Source organism: Dermacentor albipictus, chromosome 7 (genome assembly GCF_038994185.2).
Source record: "Dermacentor albipictus isolate Rhodes 1998 colony chromosome 7, USDA_Dalb.pri_finalv2, whole genome shotgun sequence".
Lineage (NCBI taxonomy): Eukaryota > Metazoa > Arthropoda > Arachnida > Ixodida > Ixodidae > Dermacentor > Dermacentor albipictus.
In genome coordinates this window covers 94,224,498-94,251,432 of record NC_091827.1, presented here as the reverse complement: position 1 = coordinate 94,251,432, position 26,935 = coordinate 94,224,498, and the positions used below count along the sequence as shown (strand labels likewise).

The window sequence follows — 26,935 nt, the reverse complement described above, 5'->3', positions numbered from 1 at the left end:
AGCTCACCATCCTTGTTCATGTAGTATCTAAACACGGTATTCTTCCTGACGCCGCCAAGCTCTGTGCAGTTGCTGATTTGCCCAAGCCTTCCTCCGCAAGAGAACTTCGCAGCTTCCTTGGCCTGTGCTCTTACTTTCTCCGCTTCATTCGCAATTTTGCGTCCATCAGCGCTCCCTTGAATCAGCTTCTACGGAGCGGCTTGAATGACTACCCCTGGTCGTCCGCTTGGGGCGATGCCTTCCAAGAGTTGCGTCTTCTACTGACCTCGCCGCCTATACTGCGTCACTTCGACCCGACAGCTCCGGCCGAAGTACACACCGACGCCAGCGGTTTTGTACTCGGCGCTGTGCTCGCGCAGCGCAAATCTGGATTCGACGAGTACGTCGTTGCATACGCAAGCCGTACCCTCACCAAAGCCGAGAAGAATTATTCCGTTACGGAGAAGGAATGTTTGGCCATAATCTGGGCACTTGGTAAGTTGCGACCCTACCTCTATGGCGGCCCCTTCGACGTAATTACATACCGCCATGCACTTTGTTCGCTGTCCACGTTGAAGGACCCCTCAGGTCGATTAGCTCGCTAGGTTTTGCGGTTGCAAGATTTCAACGTGCGCGTTGTCTACAGGTCTGGCCGCCGCCACACCGATGCCGACGGGCTTTCCCGTTCGCCCCTGTCAACCGAAAGCGATGCCTGCCTCTCTGCCGTTGACCAAGTACTTTCGTTCCCAGCAGGCTGCGAGATGGCTTCGGAGCAACGCGAGGATGCCTGGATTAGTACTCTTATTCGCTTCCTTTCAAACCCGTCGACTGTTCCTTCACTTTCTCGAGCTTTGCGCCGTCAAGCATCTAACTTCTGAATTCGGGATGGACTTTTCTATCGCCGGAATTTCATCTCTGACGCCCGCAAGTGGTTGCTGGTCATACCTCGACATCTTCGTGGTGAAATATGTTCTGCCTTCCACACTGAGCCGCAGTGTGTGCATGCGGGCCTCTTCAAGACGTACACCCGGCTTCACAACAGGTTTTATTGGCGTGGCATGTACACATTTGTATGCAAGTACATTCGGTCGTGCCCTCAGTGCCAACGCCGCAAGGGTTCTGCTCAGCATGTCTCTGGTCCACTCCAACCAATCCCGTGTCCTGCCAGGCCCTTCGATCGCATTGGTATTAACCTATAGTAAAGATGAACATCGGGACATCGCCGTTTCTAACTCAATTGAGCAAGGGTCACTCTTTTAGAGTGTAGGCCACAATCGCACCCATACTTCGTTCCTGCCAACGCTATTCTATTTAACGTGCTATCGCGCCAGATATTGTGGTGTGCTGTGCTTTGGATGCTGTGGTCAGCCTCTGAATGTTCAATCGCCGTGTCGGGATTATCGGCTATTTTGCCTGACGGTTGCTGTGGGGCGCTTTTGGCGTCGAAACCCGCAGGACGTCTGTTATTCAGACTTGCAGTCTTCCCGGCTCTCCGTTTAATTACACCATGTTCACAGTGTGCGGGATCTACAGTTTAAAAAATATTATGCTTCGTTTTTCTTATGTAATGACTCCCTTTTCAAGGCCCACTAAATAAGAGCAACTAGTAGAGTAGATTGCTGGGCCAGTTGGTGCATGATGAACGTATAATAGCTACATTGAATAATACGACAGTTGCGAGTAATCCCGTAGATTCTTATCGGCCCATATGTTAAAAGCGTACTTGCGTTTATGTTCTAGCTTTAGCTCGAGAATCTTAAAGAAATGTCATCTATAACTTGCCTTTCATCTTATCACTTCGTGCAAACGATCCATCTCCATGCGGCTGTGGGTTGCCAGCACCGCCATAATTGTGACACCTTGACTACAACTCCCAATTTTCTCACATGCTTAATTATAGGACACGGAAATCTCTGAATTTCACAAAATTTATTAAAATACACATTGGACTTCTCATAGCAACAGTTCTTAATTGTACAATTTTATTGTCAGTGGTTTCCTACACACTGTCAATAAATATAACCACACAGCAAAAGTTACCACGACGTGTTCAAACAGCCTACGGACGTTCTTTGTGACACGACCTTTTTTTATAACTAGAACCGGTCGTTGGTGGTGTTGCAGAATCCTTCGGGTAGCGGCTGGGATCCACTCTTTACGATATTGCGCAGTAAAGCGAGGTTCTCGGCGTCTTCCAGCAGACCCCAGGAACCCGGTCCCACCACGAACTCTTCAGCTGTCATGGTCAAGAATCGCAGCTTCGGAAAGAAACTGCGCATAATGGCCTTCACTTCGAGTGGGATCTCCGACTGCAGGCTCTTGACGCACTGTTCCTGGGCCCATGCGAATACGGCCTTGGTCAAGCTGTACTCGGAAACCTTCCTGATTCTCTCCACTATGTATCGAACGGTGTCCTCAAGAGCGACGTTGAATTCCTTCGAGGTGAGGATGGCCGGGGCTACGGATGACGTCAGGAGTGTCTCCGCAATGGCGTCCATTTCTGGCTCGCGGTTCTGCATGTAGTAGTCAATGTACGAGCACAGACGATCAGCTTTCAGGTTGTTCTCAATGTAGAGGCCGCAAGCGTCTACTAATCCCTGAACCAGGTACTTCTTGGCGGCGAACCTCGCGTGCAGCGCGTTGTCGATGGTCCTCATCTTGGGCTTGCCCGAGTACAAATATCTGGTTGGATAGAAAGAACGAGCAGAAAGAAGCTAAACAGACTGCTCACTTCGTAAGACAAATTCTATAACGTTGACACATCAGCACGAGTCTTCGATACCTTGCTCGCATAAAATTGGCCCTAATTAGGTCTGCCTTCGTTCGCGGCTAATACACATGACCATATGGGAACTAACTCGGAGCGAAATTTACTTCTAATTGGGTTCCAACAAACTTGTATAATATACATCTTAAGAAGCCAACAAAGCCGCCAAGGACCATATAGGGGAAAATACTTGTACTTACGAAATGAGTTAAAGAAATGAGAAATTACTGGAAATGAAAGTGAATGCAAACATCTGACCGCAGGTGAGATACGATCACACGTCTTCGCATTACGAGTGCGATGCTCTAACCAACTGGGCTACCACGGCGCCGTTTCCCCATCCACTTTCTGAGGTATTTATGTTTTGCTACTAGAACTAACCCTGGGAGTGTTAAACATCGCCATCACTCACAAACCTTGGCGGCGGATGGGAACACCCTTTCTGCCGCAGGCGTCACGAGTGCGTGATGCATTTGGGTGACGGCAACTGGTCAATAAACCCACACATCCTTCCTTAAGGCGTCAATGTTGCCAGATTCAGGACCCTCGTAATGAACGAGAAGAAAGGGAACCGACGGGTCCGACCTTAATTAATCATATATATCAGATATTTAACAGACGCTGCACGTCAATCGAACTTCAAGATCCTTGGGCCAACACCACGATCACCTGCGGTATTGAAGAGAAAGACGCTTTCAGCGGTTACCGTCGGTTCAGCATTTGTGAGTGAGCCATGTCTTGTATCTAATTTGCACTGAATGATACCACAAACATATCCTAACAAGGTGCCATGTTGAGTTACTTTGGTGTAGTGGTACCGTCTTCAGGCCCCCTCGCAGAAAGTGTGGTTCCGACTTGATGTTGCTTGTTATACCCGCTGTATAGCGTATAGGGGTATTACTCAGGCTCGCGCGTGCGCACCTGACCTTTCTCTGGATCGCACAGCGCCGGCGGAGCGGCAGTCGCTCCCTAGCACTCTCGCAGCAGCCCTAGCAGTCAGAGCTGTGACCCCTAACCCGCGGTTCGCAGTGAGTTGCGACCACGGCGGGTTCAGGCCAGTGGGGACAGGGTGAGTCTCAACCTAAGGTGTTTATTCACCTTAGGGTACAGTGATTCCAACAGACAACAGCCACAACACACACAAATACAACACAAAACACAACCACAGCGGCGGAGTATTCCGCACGTCTGGGGTGAAACAAACCGCACAATGTGGGACCCACAAAAGAGGCTGATAAGAGTTCAGCTCACCCAAAAGTGGATCCGCGCTCGGGCCCTGGGGCGGTGAGTCGCACACAAAGGCCGGGCGCAACAGGGGAAACGGCGTGCGGCGGTCTCAGCGGCTGATTTGAGATGCGGCCTCTCGCAAGCTCTTCTGCCGTGAGACAAACGTGCCTCGGGGGAATGGTGCTTCTCCTCGAGCGGCGGAGAGGAGTCTCCCCAGTTCCAAGAAAGGGAAAGGAGGGAACGGGGTGCCTTGGCTGCAGCATCGCGGCCAGGCGCGAAGAGCAGCGGGAGCGGCGGAGGTGCCCTCTCCCCGCTACCCTCCGCGAGCGAGCACGTGATTATCGCGTGATAACCGCGTGGCCGCTCCGGAGATATCGGGATGCGCGTGCGATCCCCACATCCCCCCTCCTTAAAATAACCCTTTAGCCGCTAAGAGGCCGCCGTCACCTGAGGCTTTCCTGCGAGAGGGACATGCTACTCCGACAGCAACACGGTTTGAGTCCATGTTGGTGAGGGAGCAGCTCTAGCCGCAGACCGTCGTTGTCGCCGTGTAGGTGGTCGCGAGCCAGGCCGGAACATTGAACGATGCCACGGAGCAGCTTGGCAGTAACGGGACGCAGCAGGAGGCAAGAAGGCTGCTGGGTCCGGGCCACCTTGCGTCTCGGCGGCGTCACCTGCCCAGTCGGACGTGCCGGGTCCGTGGTGGCGAAAGGGTCCCTGGATTTTTCTCGGCTGCCTCGATTACGCTGACGCGATCCCCGAACCAGCCTCGAGATGGCGCAGGACAGCTGTCTTTTGGTGTTCCCGGGGTCCGTTGTCCTCTGGTATTGGCGCACCCTCGCGGGTGTCGGCACGCAAGATCGGCAAAGGCGCGCCGACCCACCCCTGACGATGGCTTGCACCTCGCTGCGCAGCAGGGGTCCACTCTGTCCTTGCGGGCGAAGTCTACGCTCGGCCTTGAGGCTGGATGCTTGGTTGCGGGGCTTGCAACTCGGTGGCGGAGTTCTGCGGCGCGGTTCGGCGAATTCTGCGCCGCTGCGACCATTCCGGACCGGAAGTCGCCCGCTGCACCTCTCACCTCGCTGTTAGCCGCCGGAGGATGTTTTCTCACCGCCTGTTGCCTGCACTGCGCTGCTGACTGCTTGCGGCCTGCTCGTCCCCACCGGCAGTGGAGATGGTCTTTCCTTTTTGCTTGATGGTTGTTTCACGGCTCGCGACGGGCGGTCTGCCGCTGCGACAATTCTGTTAGCCCCTCTCGCTTCTTCCAAAGAGAAAGCGCGTGCTCGCTCTGGAAGCCTGCATGCTAGACATCAGAGGAGCATTCCGTCCGATATCGTGCACAATAAAATAGCCTCCGCGAACCGGACAGAGTTAGTTCTGCCGAGATCGCAAGTTATAATGCCGCACCGGGCTCGAACGTCGAGCCGTGCCACCCGATGCCGCTGCCTGCGGGCGCGGGAGAGCATTCTCCTCGGGCCACTCGTTCCCTCTGTCATAGTAGGGTTTGAGATCGCAGACATGCACCGGTCGGCTGATCGGTCTTAGCTTCAAGTCCGCCAGCCTGTACACGAGCGAAGAGACAGTCTCTCGCACCCGGTACGGTCCTGTCCATTTCGGCGCCAGAGAAGCTGAGAATTTCTTACTGGCGTCGCTCAGGACGTGATTCCGTCTCAACACCAGGTCGCCCACTTTGTAGTGAACTTCCCGATGAGAGCGGTCGTACTGCGCTTTCTGCTCGGCACGTGCAGTGCTCAGGTTCCGTCGCGCTTTTCGTAAAGCCTCCGTTACCTTCGCGCGCAGCCCAGTCGCATAATCGGCGCGTGCCGACGAAACAACCAGTTCCGTGCTGCATCGTTCCTGTAGAGTAAGTTCTACCGGATTCAACAGCTCCCTCCCAAGGTTGAGGGTGGCGGGTGTATACCCAGTCGATCGATTCACTGTCGACCTGATAGCAAATCCAATTTCAGGAAGACAAGCGTCCCACTCATTGTGCGTCCCCGCAAATGCAACTAGCATGTGCTTGATGTTGCGGTTCACACGCTCAGTGGGATTCGCCTGGGCATGGTACGTAATTGTTCTCCTGTGCTTAATGCCGAGAGCTGCACAAGAGTCCACGAAGAGTTTGGCAGTGAAGTAGGACGCATTGTCCGTTATCAGCTGCTCAGGATAGCCGAATCGTGTAAACACCTCGATCAGCTTTCCCATGATTACGCGTGCCGTCAGCTTCCGTAGGGGGAACAGTTCCACCCACTTGCTGAAATGGTCTGTGACTACGAGAAGGAATCGGTTCCCGCTCGGTGTCCTGGGGTAAGGCCCCATGACGTCACATGCCGCAATTTGCCACGGTGTTCGGCTATTGATCGGCTGCATGAGCCCGGGTGGGCGTCCACCACGCGGCTTCACGCGTTGGCACACGTTGCACGAGCGGGCGTAGCGCATCACCTCCCGCTTCATTCCAGGCCAGGTAGCAAAGCGGCACAACTTTAGATAAGTCTTAGGGCCACTTGCATGCCCGGCCAGGCACGTATCATGAAAGTAGCGTAAAAGTGCTCCTCTCAGCGTGCGTGGAATCACCGCTTTGAAGGACTCGTGTGTATCCTTCTCCGCGGGAATGTATCTCAGCAGGACGCCGTCAGAGTCTAGCAGGTAGGAATCCAACGCGCTCACAGCATTACCAGCTGTTTCGGAGCGCCGCGCACTCACAGCAATACCAGCTGCGTCCATGTGCGCCGCGGCCGCGCCGCCGGGCTCCCGGAGCCCCTCAAACACTTTCTTACAAAACGGATCCTCCCGCTGTGCCTCTAACAGCTCCTTTCTGCCGAACACGCTCCCCACTGAACTGACGCAGTCCAAGTGGTTCACGCTTTCGTCCTGAGAAGGGGGTTCATCCGCCCTTACTTCGGGACCAGCGCCGTCGAGCATTGTAGCAGTTACTCTGCTCTTAGGCTGAGTCACTGAGGGGTCACGATGGGTATTGATGTTACCCCTCCTGACAACCTCAATCGTTGCAGCGGTTAGTCCGCTCTCAAGCTCAGTTTCGGGCGAGGTGAGTTGAGTAGTAATATCACTCTTCTCACAGTCAACGGGCGCGCGCGAAAGTGCGTCCGCCACAACGTTGTTCTTTCCTCTCCTGTAGCGAACGGTAAAATCGTATCGCTGCAGGAGAAGTGCCCATCGCGCGAGCCGGCCGCTCGGCTCTCCTAAGCGCCTAAGCCAAGTTAGTGCCATATGATCGGTCTCAATTATGAATGGGACTCCATCAATATAGTAGTCAAACTTTTTGAGAGCGAAAATGATCGCCAGACATTCTTTTTCTGTCACGGAGTAATTTTTCTCTGCGGGAGTCAAAGAGCGGCTGGCAAAAGCTACCGGGCGCAAGCTACCTTCGTGCTGTTGGAGCAAAACCGCTCCTAGGCCAAGCTCGCTGGCGTCCGTATGAATGACAAATTCTTTGTTCAAATCAGGTAGCCTTAACTCGGTGGTTTCCACGAGCGCGTTTACGAGGTTGCGCAGTGCCTCCTCTTGCTCGGGACCCCACCTCCACTGCTCACCTTTCCTCAACAGCATTGTCAAGGGGGCTTGCAGTGCAGCGCAGTTAGGGATGAACTGTCGATAGAAATTCGCCAGCCCCAAAAAGCGTCTCAGTCCGCCTATGTCTTCCGGTGACGGGTAGTTCAATAACGCCTGAACCTTGTCATCACACGGTAGAAGGCGTCCGTTATCCAGTTTAAACCCCAGTAGCGTTACTCGGGTTGCCGCAATCTGGGTTTTGGTCGGGTTTAGCGTTATCCCCGCAGACCTCAGACGCTCCAACACGTCCCTGAGATGGCGTAAGTGCCCATCAAAGGTACGCGAGTATACCACAACATCGTCCAGGTAAGCAAGAGCGTGGTGCCACCTTGCGTCACCCAAGACACGGTCCATCAGGCGCTGGTAAGTCGCAGGCGCACCGACAAGTCCGAATGGCATACGGGTAAACTGGAAAAGTCCCCTGTGACACGTGAAGGCAGTCTTCTCTCGGTCACAGGGATCTACCTCCACCTGAAAGTATCCTCTGCTTGCATCGAGGTAGTGAAGTAATTCGCTCCGCCAACGTTGGATACTATCGAGGGAATGCTAGGAAGCGGATATGCGTCCTTGCGTGTCACCTCGTTCAGGCGGCGATAGTCAACACAAAGGCGGGGCGTCCCGTCCTTTTTAGGAACCAACACCACAGGAAAACCCCATGGGCTGTCCGACCTTTCAACAACGCCTGTATCGAGCAGTTCGTCCAGAGCGCTGTCTAGTGCTTTCCTCTTAGCCAAACTCACCGGCCGAGGATTACACTTCCACGGAGAGGCGTCGCCAGTCTCAATTTTGTGCCTGTATAGCGTAGTGCAACCAGGCCACTCTGTGAATACGGCATCATATTCAGTCAGAAGCGCTGAGAGGCGAGCCTTTTCTTCCCCCGACAAACTGCTTGAGTCGTCCAGCAGCGGGTGGTATCGTTCGCCCCTCACTGCGGCACAGTCTGCCACCGCAGCGGGGGTTACGGGCTGTGCGGGAGGGGAGCATTTCCCCTCCGCGCCTCTTTTCTCAGCGCGGTTGGCCGGACGGCATTTCGACCCTGCCGCAACCGTTCTGAGGGACCTTTTCGGGCAATCGTTTGGTCGGTCTGCGCGCGAAGCATCATCGAACGAAGTTGTCTCTGACGCTTTTTGAAATGAAACGAAAGGTTTCAGGGTGCCACATGCTCGCTCCCTATATCCTCCGTTGCAGACGTCAATAACAATGCCCGTCTTGGCGAGGAAGTCTCTACCAAGAATTATAGGAACCGACAGGCCGGGAAGGTGAGCTAGGCGCTGTCGCCTCACTCGTTTCTCCCACCGCACCACAAGCCTAGCAGCACAGCTCGCGTGTGCCGTGCCGCTGGCCAGTCGGAAGGCCACATTACTCTCTCTCAGTCGGATAGCGCTCCGACGGAGATGTTCACACACCATTGAGGCATCTGATCGACCCGCTGAGTAGCAAAACTGCGACCAATCGCAACCTCACCAAAGTATTGAACACGTACAAGGGAGACGGCCGCAGGCTCCTGGAAGACCTGAAGGCCAAGTACTTAAAGACAGAGAAGGGCCAGTACCCGGTGCCCGAGAGGTACGAAGGACCCGTCAACGAAGAACTGGACCGGCCGTTTACCATGACGGAACTGTGGACAGCGAAAGATGACAGTAACAAGAGAAGTGCACCCGGCAGGGACGCCATAACTTACAAATTACTCGGTAACATGAGCGGTACAGCGGCCAGCGGCCTCCTAGAGCACATTAACGAAGCCTGGGAGAGCTCGCAGTTGCCGAAGGAATGGAAGGACGCCGAGGTCCGCTTCATTCCAAAGCCCGGAAAGGCCCTCACGATAGACAACATGCGGCCCATCTCCCTCACATCCTGCGTGGGGAAGGTGATGGAGCGCATGGTCCTTCGCCGGCTACAGAAGCACCTCGAAGAAACGGATCAGATGCCAGAGACGATGTACGGCTTCAGGCAACATCTCAGCACCCAAGACGTGATGATCCAACTCCACGAACTGGTCGTCAAGCCGGCAACGAGGCACGCGCCGCGCGGGATACTCGCTCTCGACCTGAAGGGAGCATTTGACAACGTGTCCCACGCGAGCGTGTTGCAGAATCTAAACAAAACCCGGTGTGGCCGAAAGACATTTGGCTACATAAAAGATTTTCTGTCGAACCGAACGGCGACCATCAGGATAGGGGAAGAGAAGTCGGAGCCTGTCGAACTCGGCGATAGGGGCACCCCTCAGGGATCGGTCTTGTCGCCCCTGCTCTTCAATCTGGCCCTGCTGCCCCTGCCCGATCTACTCAAGCAAATTGAAGGCGTGGACCACGCGTTCTACGCCGACGATATTACGGTGTGGACGGCCCGAGCCGGATCCGATGCCTGGATGGAGGAAGTCTTGCAGCGGGCGGCAACGACCGTGCACGAGTACGCAAAGTCGTGCGGACTGAGCTGCGCTCCCCAGAAATCAGAGCTGCTCATGATCCAACCGGGAAAATCCAAGAATGCGCTGCCGCCGAACGTGACTATCACCATCGCTGGAACTACGATCAAGCCAACACAGCAGATTAGGATTCTCGGCCTACTACTACAGAGCGACGGGAAGGCACAGGCCGCCATCACAAAAATCAAGACTTCAACCGAACAGATACTTGGTATGATTCGGAGGGTATCTAACAGAAACCGAGGACTTAAAGAGGACGATGCCATGCGCCTGGTACGCGCGTTCGTCGTGTCGCGGGTTACCTACGCCGCGCCGTATCTCCAGCTGACGAAGGCGAATAGGGACACCCTAAACACGATGCTTCGTAAGGCAACGAAACAAGCACTAGGCATGCCTATTTACTCGTCCACTCAAAAACTGCTAGACATGGGCGCCCACAACACTGTGGAGGAGCTCATCGAAGCCCACCTCTCTAATCAGAGAATCCGGCTCAGTCACACGGTACACGGACGAGCCCTCCTACGCAAAATAGGATGGCAGATCGAGCCAGTACCCATCAAGATGGCCCTTCCGGAAGACTGGAAAACGATCATTCAGACAAAACCCCTTCCCCGGAACATGACGCCGGGCAAGGACGACGAGAGGCGCACCGCGCGAGCTAAAGCACTAGCCCGGAAACTGGAAGAGAACCCCAGGGTCCTCTACGCGGACACCTCGCTCCGAAAACACAGTGACCGTGCCGCGGTGGTGGTTACATCAAAAGACAGGCTGATCGTCAGCGCGTCCCTGAAGACAACAGACCCCGCAGTTGCCGAAGAAGCGGCCGTGGCCCTCGCACTCACACAGCCGAGCGTGGACACCGTAGTCACCGACTCGAAGACAGCCTACAGAAGCTTCCGCAGGGGGGTAATCTCCTCCGCGGCCCGAGCCATTCTAGCCAAGCACAAGCCTCCGGGAAGAGCCATAGAGCTCGTGTGGGTCCCGGCTCACTCGCAGGTAGCAGGCAACACCATCGCCGACTACCATGCCCGAGAAATGTCGATCCGGGCCGAGCACGAGCCGGAAGAGCTACCGCACCCGGTTACCAGCTTTCGGGATATTACCCGGATGTACCGAGAGGAAAGGTGCAGACTGCCAGAACCGCACCCCAAACTCACCAGGCAACAACAGACAATCCTGCGTCGAGCGCAGGCGGGATCGCTTGCGCACCCCGTACTCATGAACCGCATGTACCCTGCGGAATACGATATGCTCTGTCCTTTTTGCAGAAGAGAAAAGGGCACCCTGCCGCACGTCTTGGCAGAGTGCACAGAGCTCAAGACCCCCCCTCCTCCCCTTCCCACCAACACCCCCAAACCCCAACCCCTTGAGCGATGGGAGACCTTGTTATCCAGCCCCGCCCTACCGATTCAGCTCGCACTGACGGACAGGGGCCAGGAGCTGCTGGAAACATATGGGTCCCGTAACTAGGGAACCACCCCGTCTGGTGCCTGCGTGCACCACCGATTTATTTCGGGCCCAGCAAATGTTGCTTCATCATCTTCACACACCTCGTCGCCAAATAGTGAAGCGCTTGCTCCTGTGTCTAACAGCGCAAAAAACCTGCGCCGGGCGACTGTAACCTCTATGAGCGGGACTGGCGTGTCGCTGGGTAATCCAAAACGACAAGCCAGCGGGGCAAGGAGTTCATGTGTCTCACTTCGCACCGCTGTAACCGCCGCCGGCCATGCAGCATTGCTCACCGGTGGCTCCGCTCGTTTCCCAAAAGCGCGTGCTCTCGGTTCGCAGGCTGTCTGCAATCCCGGGCGAAGTGCCCTGGCTGGTTGCACCGATAACAGAGGAGAGCCGGCCTTTGACGGGCTTGGCGTCCAGTGCCTCGCGCCGTTTGACCGTTGTTCCTCTCTATCGACTGCTCCCTTGCAGGCACGCTCTGCTCTCGCATCATCGAGCCGGCATATCGACCACGATTCTGCATACCTCGGCCATCGGCAGCGCATGCTGCACGCATGGCATAAGTGTACGGGTCGAGAGCCCGGTCAGATAAGCCCCAACCGTTTCTCAGTTGCCCGTCACTGAAAGCAACCACACCATCTCCACCGGAACGAGTGCGAAAAGTGTCCCCGTTCCACGCGCATCGCGGCTCAAGTGCCCTCGACGCTGGGGGTGGAGGTCGGTAGGAGCGCAAGGCGAGTATGTCCGCCTGTATGCGCTTTGCCTCAGAGGCCAGCTCATCCAAATCCCTGAACTTGCTGCCTCTTAGGTACGCTGCGAAGGTGGGATGAGCTTGTCGCGTGACTCTCTCCACCTTATCGCAGTTCGGAGCAGTAGGGTCAGCGGTACGATAAAGTTCGTCCATCGCCCTGACGTACTCGAGCAAGGATTCGTCCGGATGCTGAGTACGTAGCTCCAACTCGCGCCGCAGACGACGCTCGTAATCTGCGGGCAGGAATTCCTCGCGTAATGCCGCTCGGAACTCGGCCAGCGTGCTAGACCGGTAGCCAGTAAGCCGGAACCAGCGGGCAGCGTGATCAGTTAACGACACTGGTACGACGCGTTCCAGCATCTCGTCATCAGACAGCCCCGTTGCGCGCTGGTAAGTCAGCACGCGATCGAGGTATTCGCTGACGCTAACTGAATCATGACACCCGCTGTAGGTGGGTAAGTCCACCCTCACTCTCGGTCTAGCAGCGGCGGCAGATGTCAGCAGAGTGTTCTGCACGGCACCTGTCAACCTCTCAATCAAGCGCATCGCATCCTGCAACAGCGCCTGTTGAGGCTCGCTCTGGCCAGTAATGCCTGGCACAGGAGCAGAACGCGTTGAGCAAGTATGCCGCAGTGGCTCCGTGCTCTCCGCAAACACTGGCGAAGGGTTCGGCGTAATGTGCCTCACGCCTTCAAGGGTACATCCTGCCGGAGAGAGCGCCTCATGTGTCGCGCTACCCTCTTCGAAGCTTATCAAATTCCCAGGGCTAATGTTCGCCGCAGGGCATGACTGAGCGGTAGCAGTTACCGCCGCTTCGAATTGTTGCCTGTTGGTAGCAACCTGCGACAGCGTATACAACGGCTGTAAATCAGCCCCGTATGCTGCCATGGTTCGTTCGTGCAGTGGCAGACACTCACACAAACAGACTCAACCTGTCACACCTCTGGCCCCACGTTGGGCGCCAAATATAGGGGTATTACTCAGGCTCGCGCGTGCGCACCTGACCCTTCTCTGGATCGCACAGCGCCGGCGGAGCGGCAGTCGCTCCCTAGCACTTTCGCAGCAGCCCTAGCAGTCAGAGCTGTGACCCCTAACCCGCGGTTCGCAGTGAGTTGCGACCACGGCGGGTTCAGGCCAGTGGGGACAGGGTGAGTCTCAACCTAAGGTGTTTATTCACCTTAGGGTACAGTGATTCCAACAGACAACAGCCACAACACACACAAATACAACACAAAACACAACCACAGCGGCGGAGTATTCCGCACGTCTGGGGTGAAACAAACCGCACAATGTGGGACCCACAAAAGAGGCTGATAAGAGTTCAGCTCACCCAAAAGTGGATCCGCGCTCGGGCCCTGGGGCGGTGAGTCGCACACAAAGGCCGGGCGCAACAGGGGGGACGGCGTGCGGCGGTCTCAGCGGCTGATTTGAGATGCGGCCTCTCGCAAGCTCTTCTGCCGTGAGACAAACGTGCCTCGGGGGAATATTGCTTCTCCTCGAGCGGCGGAGAGGAGTCTCCCCAGTTCCAAGAAAGGGAAAGGAGGGAACGGGGTGCCTTGGCTGCAGCGTCGCGGCCAGGCGCGAAGAGCAGCGGGAGCGGCGGAGGTGCCCTCTCCCCGCTACCCTCCGCGAGCGAGCACGTGATTATCGCGTGATAACCGCGTGCCCGCTCCGGAGATATCGGGATGCGCGTGCGATCCCCACAAGCGCAAGAAAGAAGGAACAGGATATGAAGGTAGGTTGCGAGGAGCGTCTAGTACGTTAACCTTATTGTCCCGATAGCCTCTTTATGTAGTAAGTTATTGCTGACAATAACTTTCCCAAAGGTATGTATTTCTTTTTCGTGATTTTTATTAGGTTCTAGAGTAGAAAATGAAACGTTATAAATAACCCATGTCACTACATACACAAGCTTTCGGCAGCGTTCTTTTCCTTTTGACGGCAACAAAGAAACCTTACGAGTGTACTAAGAAGCAGGTGCTTTGAAATTTGTACATTGCATATACGCTAGCAGAATTGCGGTGAAAGCCAGTGGCGGCATCCGTCTCTTTTCGCTTCATGTACCTTTAAAGAAAAATAAAAGCGAGCATTGTATATAGTACCACCGCGTCTGCGTCAACCGCGCGCAGTTCTTTAAATTTCGTCCCATGTAGCACAGGCTTAACGATAAAAACTACGCACGGAAGAGACGCGGAAGCGCACTCGGTTCAAGTCAACCGGAATTAATAAAGGGAAAATCCGACATCCACCCAAACGTAGCAAATTGCTACAAAGGAAACCCATACGGGTTCCTCGAAAGAAAAAGCCTCGCAGTTGAAGAAAAATTCTTCCTGGTCCTGGTTTTCGTCCTGGTTTCCTTTGTAACAATTTGCTACGTCTAGGTGGACCTCTCATTTTCCCTTTATTAATTACTTCTCTCCACCTTGCGGGCTTCCGCAGAACTATAACGTCAAGTCGTATCTCACCTGCGGCCAGATGTTTGCATTCACTTTCATTTCCATTAATTTCTCATTTCTTTAACTCATTTCGTAAGTACAAGTATTTTCCCCAATATGGTCCTTGGCGGCTTTGTTGGCTTCTTAAGATGTATATTATACAAGTTTGTTGGAACCCTATTTGGAACCCTATTTGTTGGAACCCACCGCTTGAAGGAGGCGGGATATAGCAATGGCTGCACGGTGTTGAGGGAACGCCACGACTTGAGGGGAGGCTAATGTATGATCACTCGCACATGTGTTATTACAGCGCGCTTACACGTAATTTTTGTGAGAAAACATCCCTGAGAGATGCCGTCTGTGTCTAGGCACACGACCGAAACCGTTTCAGGGAGCCTTAACGTGCACACATAGGCCAGGGAAACAACTTTTCTGCATTTACCCTGGCTCCGTTGCAATAAGGCGGATGGCAACCGCATATCGAAAGTGTAGCTGAGCCAAACTCGATAGGTCAGTCACCTCACCTGAGTAGCAAGTCGAAGCCGTCTGGATGCACATCCGTGACTACCACTTCGCGCTTCTCGGCCAGATCCCCGAAGAACATCGCATGGAACACCTCGTTCCTCATGGCAAGGAACAATTTGTGCACACGAAATCTCCGCTCAGGGATGTCGGGATGGTCCTCCAGCTTCACCAAGAACTCGAAATCGGCGAGCTCGCCGCTGTCCAGAAAAGTCTCGACGCTGAACTGCGTTCGTAAAGGAGATGGAAAGTGTGAGACTTCGCAAAGTCGTGCGATGGGTTCAGTAAAGCCTGACTCGCACAATAACTGCCTCGTCTGAACGGAATATGTGTTTCGCCATATTTCATTGGCTTCGAAAGATTGTGCTCCTTCATAGTCATTCGCTGCCGTAATCAGCCTTGCATGCGCTAGATGCAACTGGAACAAAACCGAGTTGTCGCATACATGACACTCGCGCAAATTGTTAATTCTTTCGCAGCCGATGGTACGTCGCCAGTGTCTGCTCCTCGAGACAGAGACTGCTCCGGATGGCGCATTTCCGCTACGGTGCTTAAGATATGTGAACACTTTATGGACAGGTATAATATGTAAAGGGAGGGCAAGAAGTCAGCTCACGGCGCGTGCCGCTCAGGGGCATACAAGCAAGTTCTCGTGGGCTAACACGAACACAGGCACTGCCGGGGGTGGCGCCGATTGCGTCGCGGTGTGGCAGCTGATGATCAGCCGCCGCTATAGACAATGAATTTAAGTTCTTCCCTAATAAACCAATGTATATTTAAGTAACGTCCCTGAGTGCAAAGTGTCGCCGGACGACGACGAAGACGCTTTGAAGAATCGTCTGCCTGGAAATACTGGGAGAAGAGCCCTAAGTTCATATATATATATATGAACGGAGGAAGAAGTTGCTCTTCTTGTGTGGTCTCGCTCTGTCGGGTTTTTCTGGCCGTGGCTGCATTGATTTGGTGGCCCTTTTCCAGATGTCATGCCTACGTTGCCGAGGCGAACACGCCTGTTAACTTCAGTGGAGCTGCTGGGCAGTCCCTTTCCTCATCCTGGAGCTCCGCAGCCGTACTTAACCATCTCCCGTTGCGATTTTGCTACAACGAAATTGCTGGCTACGCCACTGGCCACAGATGCAGAAACCGAATAGGCGAACGGTTCGCAAACTTGCCACTGTCGGTCAACGTGGCGCTTCTCTTTCTGCATACACCAGCTGTAAGCACTATTTCATATACAAACGTCGCTCTTGACATCGCTGCGTCGTCTCACCATGCGCGTTTGCGGCAACTGCTGTTTCCATTTCGGCATAACTTATGGACGGCGCAATCAATAACCATAGCATGACACTAAAGCTGGGACCTGCGCTGTGTAGAAACAGTGCGCAATATTTATAAAGCAACGGCGTGACCGTAGGCGTTGTTTATACGATGCGAACACATATACTTGTACGTATCGCGTACCGCTTTCATAACATTTATTTAACATAGATTCCACCATGTACGTTAGATCGTATTTTTTTTCCATGTCCCTGCTTAGTGCGCTCTCGTCGTTTTCTGTTTCAACGGTAATTCGCGATCCCCCTCCGCTCTTCTTGGTCTCTTGTGCACTCGTACCTATGCTGCCTATGTTATCATGACACCCAATCTCCAAGTATGTCCTTCAGCGCGACATTTCCGGCTTTTTCAAGAGCCTTCGCCGTGCTTCAGGAGGGTTACTGGGCATTTCTTGCGTAATTCGTGGTTCTCTGTTACATAGGGGCCGGCCGAAATCCACCACGTGTGTTCATTACACGATTGTCATAATTTGCTCATCCCTTCGTTGCCGCGTTACTGTTGCTCACTCACTGGGTGCAGTCATCCATCGTGGGCACAAGAAGCTGCTTCCTGGGCGCAATAGGTGCCTGGGCAAAGTCATGACTGAACGAGAACACCCTGCGATCCCTTGTAAACGAGCGTTGAAGACTATGCTCCCATTAAAATGCGGTCGCCGCGGCCTGGATTCGATTCCACGACCTCGTGCTTAGCAGTCCAGCGCCATAGCCACTAAGCGAAAATAAGAGCGAAACATTCCTTAATGAAGCCTAAAGCCATATCACTGCAAATGTACGCACCAGAGAAGGACCCTGACGGGTTACACAGTGGTGAAGTGGTATAAGCTAACACCTATTACGAGAACGTAAAATAAAAGATAAGAACGTGCAATCGGCTATCGCTTCATCGATGAGTGCTTACCTAACGATGTTTAGTATTAGTACATTCAAAAGTAGTATGCGGATCATCGACCGACACTACCAATTATTTTTCTTTTTTTGTCGAAAGCATTCCATCACCAACGAACCTATAATTAGCCGAGAAAGCGAGAAACAAGGCACTTCTGTTTTGACTCAGCGCGTCATCTGCTGTCGAGGACAGCAGGCACACAATGAAAGGCTTGATCACGCGTTCAAAGGTTCACTCCATACTGTGATGCGAAAGGTATGGGTAGCATCAGCCAACTGGAACATCTATATACAAGAAGCGTTCCATTGCCCGCCGCAGATCACCCTCTGAGCGACGCTTAGTATTCATTAATAAAGCCTGCGCGGAAGGGTCAGTGGCGCACAGTGGGAGAGCCCACCTCTCGTCCATGAAACACGCAGCCATATTTCCCTGACTGGCTGTCACGTGCACTCCACTGAGACCGCGAGACACTGTATAAACCAACCTACAGACCCACTGCATTCTATCTGTTACAGTGATCAGTTCGTGACCGCTTTAATACTTGCTGAAAGATATTTTTAGAAACCTAAGAACCGCAAGAGTTGTTTCTTAAAAGCACAGCCACCAAAACAATCAAGGGAGCCATCAGGCAGGATAGTACTCACGGCATGTTGGATTTCCTTCCAAACTGGAACCTTGGCGAAACAGCTTTCGCAGTCTGGATATCAAAACAAAACCAGAATACAAGAAGCGTACAGGAATTCTTGCCAAGATGGCGTGCCCTTATATCTACTCTGAGACACAAATTCAGCACGATGACTGAATAGGATCGCTGAATGTCAGCAATAATATCACAAAATCCACGGAAAACCGCAGTCAAAGAACACACACATGAACACGAATCTGCATGGTATTTTTGGTCTGGCGCGCGAGCTTACGCGTATCGGAACTGACGTGAGAAGTCACACTTACACGAAAAAGTACGCATTCGCGTTCATACCTATCATTACTCGAACTCAGAGGTACTCACCAAGTTCACACTCTCGTCCGCTCAGTCACCGGCACCCACCCACGTTGGTACTCGCGCCTGCTCACACTCACCTGCCCTTACCCACGTTCCTACTCACATCTACTCAAGACAACAAGTACCTACGTTCACACTCAGACCTATACAAATATTCCCCGGCAGTCACGTTCCCACTTACTTCCACTCGCACTCATCGGCACTCACATTCTTGCTCACGCTCGCGTCCACCTAATGTTGTTCACTCGCGCTCGTACCAACCCAAGCTCATTTTAACTCATACTCACCGACTCATATTCATTTGCACCCACCGTAACCTACTCTCACACACATCACCTGCCAAGTGTCAGCGTACTTACGTATCAGTATGACGGCCTATTCACGCATGCACGCCACACGTTCTGCATATATTATCCATGTAGCTACCACTGCAGGAGTTTACCTGCGTCAGGTTAAATCATCTAATGAAAGAGCTTCAATTTCGTAGAGCAATCTTTAGTGTCCACATAAGCCCGTGGAGGGATAAAGCTGTTCGGGATGATTAGTCATTGGCACACCCTCTGAAGCGAGGCGGGGACGAGTAGCCTGGTTGATTTATTCAAGTGTGCTTGCTATACATACTTTTCGCGGTAACGTTCTTCTATCCCTCTTCTACATCTTTTTTTTCTTCGCCAGAACTTCTCTACCTTGTACCGCTGCCTATGCCTGTAAGGAATCCGGTCGTATAAATCTCTTCCCTGCTTTTCTTTTCTTTTCGCTAACACTCAAAACCTCTCCTGCTTATCTCGACTTCCGTCCAGTTGATGCTTCCCTCCACTTTAAATCCAAGCTCTTTTGGAAAGTGCGCGTTACCCTCGGGTCTCACAGGATGAATCTCTCCGCATTCCATTAGGATGTGCTGAGCAGACTGTGGATTTTTACTCCGGCATACACATGCCTTATCTCGTCGCGGGTATTTCCTCCGGTATATTGTTGTCCTTAGGCAGAAAGCTCGGGCCCAAATTGCAACGCACTGCCCTTTGAGTTATCGTACAGATTAGCCCTTTCTTTCTTCTAATTCACATGAAAATATCAGCGAACGTTAAAAAATTAAATTGAATTATGGGTTTTTGCGTTCCCAAACCACCATCCGATTATAAGGCACGCCGTAGTGGGGGACTACGGAAATTAAAACCACCTGGAGTTCTTTAACGTACACTGAAATCTAAGTACACGGGTGTTTTCGCCTTTCGGCCCCGTCGAAGTTGGCCGGCATGGCCGGGATTCAATACTGCGACATCGGGCTTAGCAACCCAATCCCCGAAAGTGTTCGGCCTGGAATTGTGAATGAGCACTCCGACAGGCAGTTATTGCTATAAGTTTAGAGCGCTTTCCTGTCAATGAGACGGTTCGAGCGACTGTGAACCTTTGGTCATAGTATTCATATATATATATATATATATATATATATATATATATATATATATATATATATATATATATATATATATATATATATATACACGCATGAAAGAGACGTCGAGCATGCACTCGAGGCTGCCGCAAGGGGATGGAGATAAACAAAACCGAGAACCAAACTGATATAAAATAACGTGTTAGCAGCCGAATGAGCGCACTGTTCGTCTGCTGCTAACGGTATATTCTTATTTTCATTCAGAACTGAGCTTATATAAAGACCATTTTCCCAAAAGGCGGTCAAAAAACATTGAACTCTTTCTAAGTGCGAACGCAGCCACTGCAACAAGTATCTCTAGCCTCCACAGCGGTGCACCTATGTATGAAACGGAGTACAGACAACTTAAGGCCTTCTGGCTGTACGCTCTCCGCTTGAGCTTCGTGACGCAAAAGAGGCCCACATAGAAGTTCCGTGCAGCGTGCTACGATGCTACGAGCGGCGCACCTGTGTTGAAAATGAGACACGAAAGACCGAGTGGGCGACGACGGCGATAACAATTCGATTAGTTCCAGGAACCCTGCCACTCCTTGGATAGCTTCGGGGTTAGAAAAGTCCTGGCATGCTTCGACATGCTTCCGAGCGCACTTTTTTTTCTGGACGTGAACCGTGCATGTATTTTCTGCGCTTGAACTACGATTGCAGTTGCGTGTCCGGCAAGCCTTCATGGCCAAGGAATGTGGATTACGTTCAGAACAGGATATGCTTAATAGGTGCTGCGTGCCCAATTGCTGGAGCAATTACAAATCGGGGCGGAAAAATCATGGGTTCACATTTCCGCAAGATCAATGACAGAATATTGGGTGCCAATGCTAAGGCAACGAAGAGAAAAGCTGGAATTCTGCGGAATAAGGCGGCTGTTTTTTGTAAATAGTTGCACGAATGTTTTGTACCTCCATTGCTGAACTCATTTGAGGTGTTGTAAATATGCGGACTGCGGTACTGTATGTAATGATGCCCCGAAAGCGAAATTATTCGTTTAGAGGCTAATGTAGACTGGAATAAACACATGTGTTCCGAATGTGAAGAAGGGCAGCACACCAGTGAAGTTGTCATGAGATATGTGTTATGGTGCAGTGCTAACATCTTGTTGAACAACTTCTGTGGTCGCATGAACGGCAAACTCTTTGACCCCGACGATAAATCAAGGCAAAGAAGCTACGCTGAAGAAGAGGGCAACAATGTGGCTTTTCAATATAAGCCATGCTCCCTGTCATCATTTACCCGAAATTCGTTGTCAATCCTAAGGTTGATCCATTACATTTTTTTATGGACGGGCTTTTTAATAATGCAGCGCGTAAATAGTTTTCCATAAATAAAATATTCTTGGAACTTTCTCTGTTCTTTGCGGGCCATCTGCTCAACTATGCCTAAAGAAAACGATAACTGCGCTCTGGTTAACGTCGCCGATGAGGGCGCGATCCCTTCATTCGACGCGTATACCCGAACACGCCGCCGGCCTCTTCTGCGTGACGTCACTCGCCGAGCGCTCAGGCCTTCTCTTGTCTAGGTGGTGTTGACGAAACACAGGAGAAAAGTGGCGTGGGTGAGGCGACAAAGATCTAAGAGTGGCGCTACTTTCTGGAATATAGGGGTTTTAATGCCCATTCTTGCGTCGGGGAGGCTTTCGGGCACTCTGGTACATTTGCTGCGTCTTGATTGAGGCGAGAACAAGGCTTTTGCGCTGCTATATGATCTTTTAGTGATCTTGAAATGACGGCTCAAGGTGTACATGGGCCAAAGTGCATGCCGGAGCCTATTTTCTCAAATGGTTTAATTATGTTTTCTGCAGGCATACACTCGCGACATTCAAGTGAGTACGCAGAAGCGGAATGTCTCTACAAAAGTTCGTCATGTACTGGAAATGCACTACGAAATTTGCGGGCTACATAGATATGTTTATCATTTTGTGAACGAGGTTTCAAAGCTGGCTGCTTCAAAGCAGTTTCGCCAGCTTGTATAGACGCTTTCTGTGCATTTCGCCGTCGTGATATGGCTTGAAGCCAGACGTGGCATGACCCGCCCAAAGGAACCTGCCACAATCGTCCGTGTATACTTACATTGAGGTGCGCCTTGGAGAAGCTCGAGTAGCCAAAATTATTTCGGTGCTCTGCGCTACGGCGTGCCTCATAATCATAGCCTTGTTGCCCCCACACCCAGAATTTTCTATCGAGAAAGCACTTAAAGGACACTCCAGGCGGTGACATCGACATTTACTCTCAGTTGCGCTGTCCGCAAGCGACGCCTCCGAACAAGGCAACAACCCATACGCTCAGTTTAAGCAGCATGCGCACGTTTCAAAGAAATAAAGTCGAGCGCGCAGAAACTGGTGCAGAAACTCCTCTGGGAGTTGTCGAAGTAGCCTAAAAATTCCGCCGCCTGCGCATCTCCACGCAGTACGGTGTCATTATCGATGTTACGAAACTGGATCAGGCCAGTAGAAACTACAGCGCTGGGGCGACACGAACTGGTGCGGAAGTCGGCGCAGTGAGCATTGATGACGCAAGTGCTGTACGTGGCGGCGCCAGCAGCGCCGATGACTTTCCCATCATTACGAGCCATTACCGCTCATAAGCAACTTATCCATGCCCGCCGAAAACCTAATGAACCGTGACCAAAGGTAATCAGGTGGCGGGCTGGCATGGCACCGCCGCGCGGGCCGCACCTTGAAAGCGATCTGCGATGCCGACAAAGATTGTCGACTGCTGATGTCTTCGCTCGCGGTGTTCTATGAAGACGCGCGGGCCCGTATCTCGAAAGCGGTCTGCGAAAGTGGCAGAGTGCGGCGTGTGTTGAGAGCTCCGTGAGCGCCGTCTTCTTGCCGCTCCGTCGACGTTGAAGCGAGAGACAGCACAAAGGTGAATTCGCTCGCCGATGCGGGCGCCGTCTTGAAAGCGGTCGTCTTACGCACGGACGGCTTTCTGGCGCATTTAAAAGGAACGCCATCCCAACCGGCCAAACTCTGCACCCGGCGTCGAACACGCTTGCTTCTCACGATGACGCCGGCGCCGCCAGGTCTAGGGACGCCTGGCCCTCCTCACCTCCCCTTCGTCCGGACCCCGCGGCGCCGGCAGGGAAAGCGAAAGCTATGCTCGCATTTCGCACAATGCCTCGCGCTCGCCTGCGAGCGCTTTCCAAGTTTCCCTTCCCAACTCCGTCGTGCCGCGGGCGGACACACACTTTAAGTGCAAGAGAAGCAGTGGGCTGCGAGACAAAGTGGAAGTCAGCGTGCTTCTAGTCTGAGCATCGTCGCCGTTGCGATGGCTCCGGACTGGAGCTACAGGCGCCTACGGAAAGCTCGTATGTGTTTGCGCGCGCGCGTGTGTATGTGAAGGAATGACGAAGTTCAGCGTATACGTGCGAGCGTCACGCTACCGATAACGCGGTGGTCGCCCAGTTCCGCGAGCGGTCTTTTTTTCTCGATACATTCGTTGGGAGAACGGTGCGCGCCGCTTGGATAAAGTTTTCACGTTGGCCGCCATCGCAGCAACTTTAAAGGTGCGGGTTTTTTTTTTCAATTCACCATATAGTCACAAAATAATGAGAACATTTGCCAGCCTCACACTCGCGGGTCAGTGTAAGCTTGAGCGAGTCTGTAGAAGTCCACTCATAAGGGAGTTTCCTGATCTATGCCATCGCCCCTTTCCATTCCCCTTTGAGATCAGCACTTTCGTTCGCAAGGTCGCGGTGACAATAAATCAATATGGCGGTAAAACATCCCCTCAGACTTCCTCTCCCGAGATGGTATCGAATTAGTTGGCTGGTGTGACCAGTTTCCCTACGCCTATATTTTTCCGATATGGTAAATTAGGATTGTGACGAGCACCGGCTAGCCAGACAACAGATACTATTTGGTTTTCCTAACTTCCATAAACGCTTTGCAGATTCAAAAAACACAAATGACTTCCGTAGACGTAGATTATAATGCAAATATGAGATACGAGAACATAAGCCACGAGCGGGTGTCAGGAGTCGGAATGTTAATTTTTTTCTCAACTGCCTGCCTTCACTGCACTGCACCCTCCGGGGGCGACAGCACGACACTAATGACTTTAGCGTTGAAACGGGTTTCTTATAACGCACAAAGTAGCCCTGCTTAGGTTTGTCTGTACGTCACCAATATCTAATAAAGGGATAAAAAAGGGGAACATCAGGCATCCACCTGTTTGTAGCAATTGCTACAAAGGGAACACATACGGGTTCCTCGAAAGAAAGGACTCAGAGTTGCAGAAAAATTCGTCCTGGTGCGGGACGAATTTTTGTTCAACCGTGAGGCTTTTCTTTAGAGGAACCCGTATGGGTTTCCTATGTAGCAATTGCTACGAACCGCTGGATGTCTGATTTTCCCTTTATTAATTACTTCTCTCCACCTTGCGGGTTCCCACAGAACTACTACGTCACCAATATATGTGCGAGATCAAATAGTAAGGCTGTGCTTCACGGGATGAGGGACATAGAAAACATGAGCTCGCGACCATAATTAGCCTTGGCCCAATTTGCATACAGGTATCTCTTGAGCAAAGCAGGATGCCAGCACAACCCTGTTACTTCCCACAGAAAGATACCTTAGGCTGTGAAGAAGCGGACACGAATAATATAACGTAATCAGAGAAAGAAAAGGTGTATATTCCTTACAACGATTAATTTCGGAAATTTGAGCAGTTGCTGTTCCTTCCTTCGTAAATTAAGACAAAAGTCACACTTTCGCCTTAAGACACGCTTCGGCCTCTGCGGCCCCAACCCACGGGCCGCCCTGCTTCCAGCTTTGATCCCCCCGCTACCGCTTGGGTGCCCCGGAGATCCTGCGCCGCCTGCTTTAATATAACCTCAGGTGCTCTCCTGAGGCCTCCATTTGCCGGTTACATGTGCCCTTCTGGAGCAGTGCTTGTAAAAAATTCGATCAATCTTCGCGACGAAAAAAGTGACCCACGACTTATACAACACCAGTCAGAACACTGTCCCTTCAGACACAGGGATCACCAAGCGGCGTCCGTGCCCACTGCATCACCGCGCGCGCAGCCAGCGGCGGAGCGTATCAACCAACTCGACCGCACTCCGCACAGCCGGCATGTCTGGGGAACAAACGAACACAACGCGCTCTAAGAAACCTCGTCCGTGGTGCCTAGGCTGAATCATATATTCAAGGAGCAAAAGCCCCCAAATTTTCTCTCTCGCGCCCGTTCTTACTCGCGCCTGCGCAGAAACGTCGAGCTCCGTCAAAAGTGCCATGCCCCGCTCTACCTACTAGCAATTCTAAAAACGCTACCGGAACTCACGTTCCAACTTTTACTCGGACTAAATTGGCGACGTTTATAAGTGTCACACGTCCACACATACTCACCGACACCCTCTCACTCCAATACTCGTGTCTGCTCACACTCATCGGTACTTACGTGAATATTCACACGCCCCGACACGCTCACTCGCGACCGCGCAGGCCCGAACACTGATACTCATACTTATGTACTGCGCCTCCAGTCATGTACATGAAGTGAGTATCAGTGAGTACACTCATGACCAAGTAGGGTGGCCTATATGTTTCCTTAGCCCGCCGTGGTTGCTCAATGGCTATGGTGTTAGGCTGCTGAGCACGAGGTCACGGGATTGAATGCCGGCCAGGACGGCCGCATTTCGATGGAGGCGAAATACGAAAACCCCCGTGTACTGAAGTTTATGTGCAAGTTAAAGAACCCCAGGTGGGCTAAATTTCCGGAGCCCTCCACTACGGCGTGCCTCATAATCAAAAAATGGTTTTGGCACGCAGAACCCCATGATTTAATTAATTACATGATTCCCTTATATTCAAAACATTTCTTCCATACCCACAACCACCACATGCGTCCAAGCATCACGCGTGCGCAACATAAACTGAACAGCACACGGAGGCGTGTGGATGCCCGACGGGTCTCGTAGCGAGCCGAGCTGCTTCCGCGGTAGCCAACGCAGGCGTAGGGGATCAAATAGCAATAACGCGAAATTGGAATGGCCGCAATAAATTCAGTACCCCCTCCTTGCATCTCACACAGTGATGTCCGAGCGGCGAAATTCATCCTTGCGGAAGAATTGGGACGGCAAAACAAGATACTCGTGTGGAGATACGAGGGTTAAATATTCCCGTTCCAATGAGTATCGAGTGAGGAGACAAGTCTCGACGACTGCCGTCCACTCTTGGAGATTAGTGTCTCGACAACGGGAGGAGGGAACGCCCACTACGGCAGAAGTGACCTCGAGCAGCAAGCGGCACGAAGCGGGCAGAATCACGGCGCCCGTAAAGGTGAGGAACTGGGCTCACATTCAACAAGGGTGGAACGCGTCGAATTCCATCGATTTACACCGCACGAGCTGTGGGATCCAGTTCACACCAGCCTCATTGCAATTTACTCGGTATATATCGCACCTGTTTTCAGACAAATCTTACCACCGTTTCGCTCCGCCAACTGGGCTAGCCCATATCAATAACAGCATCAGTTATGGCCTCATCGCGAAACTTAAATTTTCTTTTGTTATCTAATCGACCTCCAAAGCACCTCCGAAATTCATTGCAGCAACGTGGTCTTAAAATTTGCCCCACAAATGGTCACTCGGAAAGTCCCGATCACGAGCTGTAACATGCCAGAGAAACCGATTCGACGAGTGGCGCGCCTTACGATTACGCCACGGCGACAGTATCTTCGAAGGCATCCATTTTGTCTCCGGAACAAAGGTTCGACTCAAATCAAGTTCGAGCGTTAGTTCATTGGTTTCGCGCTGCTCTGCATGATCAACGATGCGTAAAGTGTGAAATGGCATCACAATACTCACAGGTCATCTTCGATGATTTGCGGGAAGCAGCAGACTTAACACGAACTCGCGTCGACGTGGAAAGCCACTGGATATGGCGGCACCTACAAACAATAACGAGCACTCTGCGAAGAACCGAGAACGTTGCCTGCGTGAACGTCGCCGACCTATGAGAGCGAAGTAGTCTTGCAGTGGCCGCAGCGAAGCACTGGTGATTGGTTCATCTTTCAAGACGGAAGAAAAGAAGAGCGCCGTTCCAGTGGAAGTAAAGGGCAAGAGACAGAGGGAAGGGGTGCGTTAAGTTACCGCGCTGCGAAGCTACACATTCGGGTGCGCTCCGGCGCGACGCCT

General features: G+C 52.4%; 1 protein-coding gene across 1 annotated transcript; it reads right to left on the bottom strand.

Annotated features, from left to right (window-relative positions):
- Window positions 1–1,889: 1,889 nt before the first annotated feature.
- LOC139047543 (BTB/POZ domain-containing protein 6-like) lies at window positions 1,890–26,935 on the bottom strand. Its single transcript, XM_070521369.1, has 4 exons — window positions 26,606–26,935; window positions 17,993–18,045; window positions 15,131–15,354; window positions 1,890–2,661 (listed from the first exon to the last, which is right to left on the bottom strand). The coding sequence occupies exons 1-4, from the start codon at window positions 26,610–26,612 to the stop codon at window positions 2,076–2,078; spliced, it is 870 nt and encodes a 289-aa protein (XP_070377470.1). The 5' UTR covers window positions 26,613–26,935; the 3' UTR covers window positions 1,890–2,075.

What these genes read in the sequence shown, in the direction of transcription:
- LOC139047543 (XM_070521369.1), bottom strand. An exon ending in GGAAGGAAATCCAACATGCC is followed by an intron (nt 15,355 to 17,992) that starts GTGAGTACTATC and finishes TTACGAACGCAG; the next exon opens with TTCAGCGTCGAGACTTTTCT. An exon ending in GGCTTCGACTTGCTACTCAG is followed by an intron (nt 2,662 to 15,130) that starts GTGAGGTGACTG and finishes CTATCCAACCAG; the next exon opens with ATATTTGTACTCGGGCAAGC.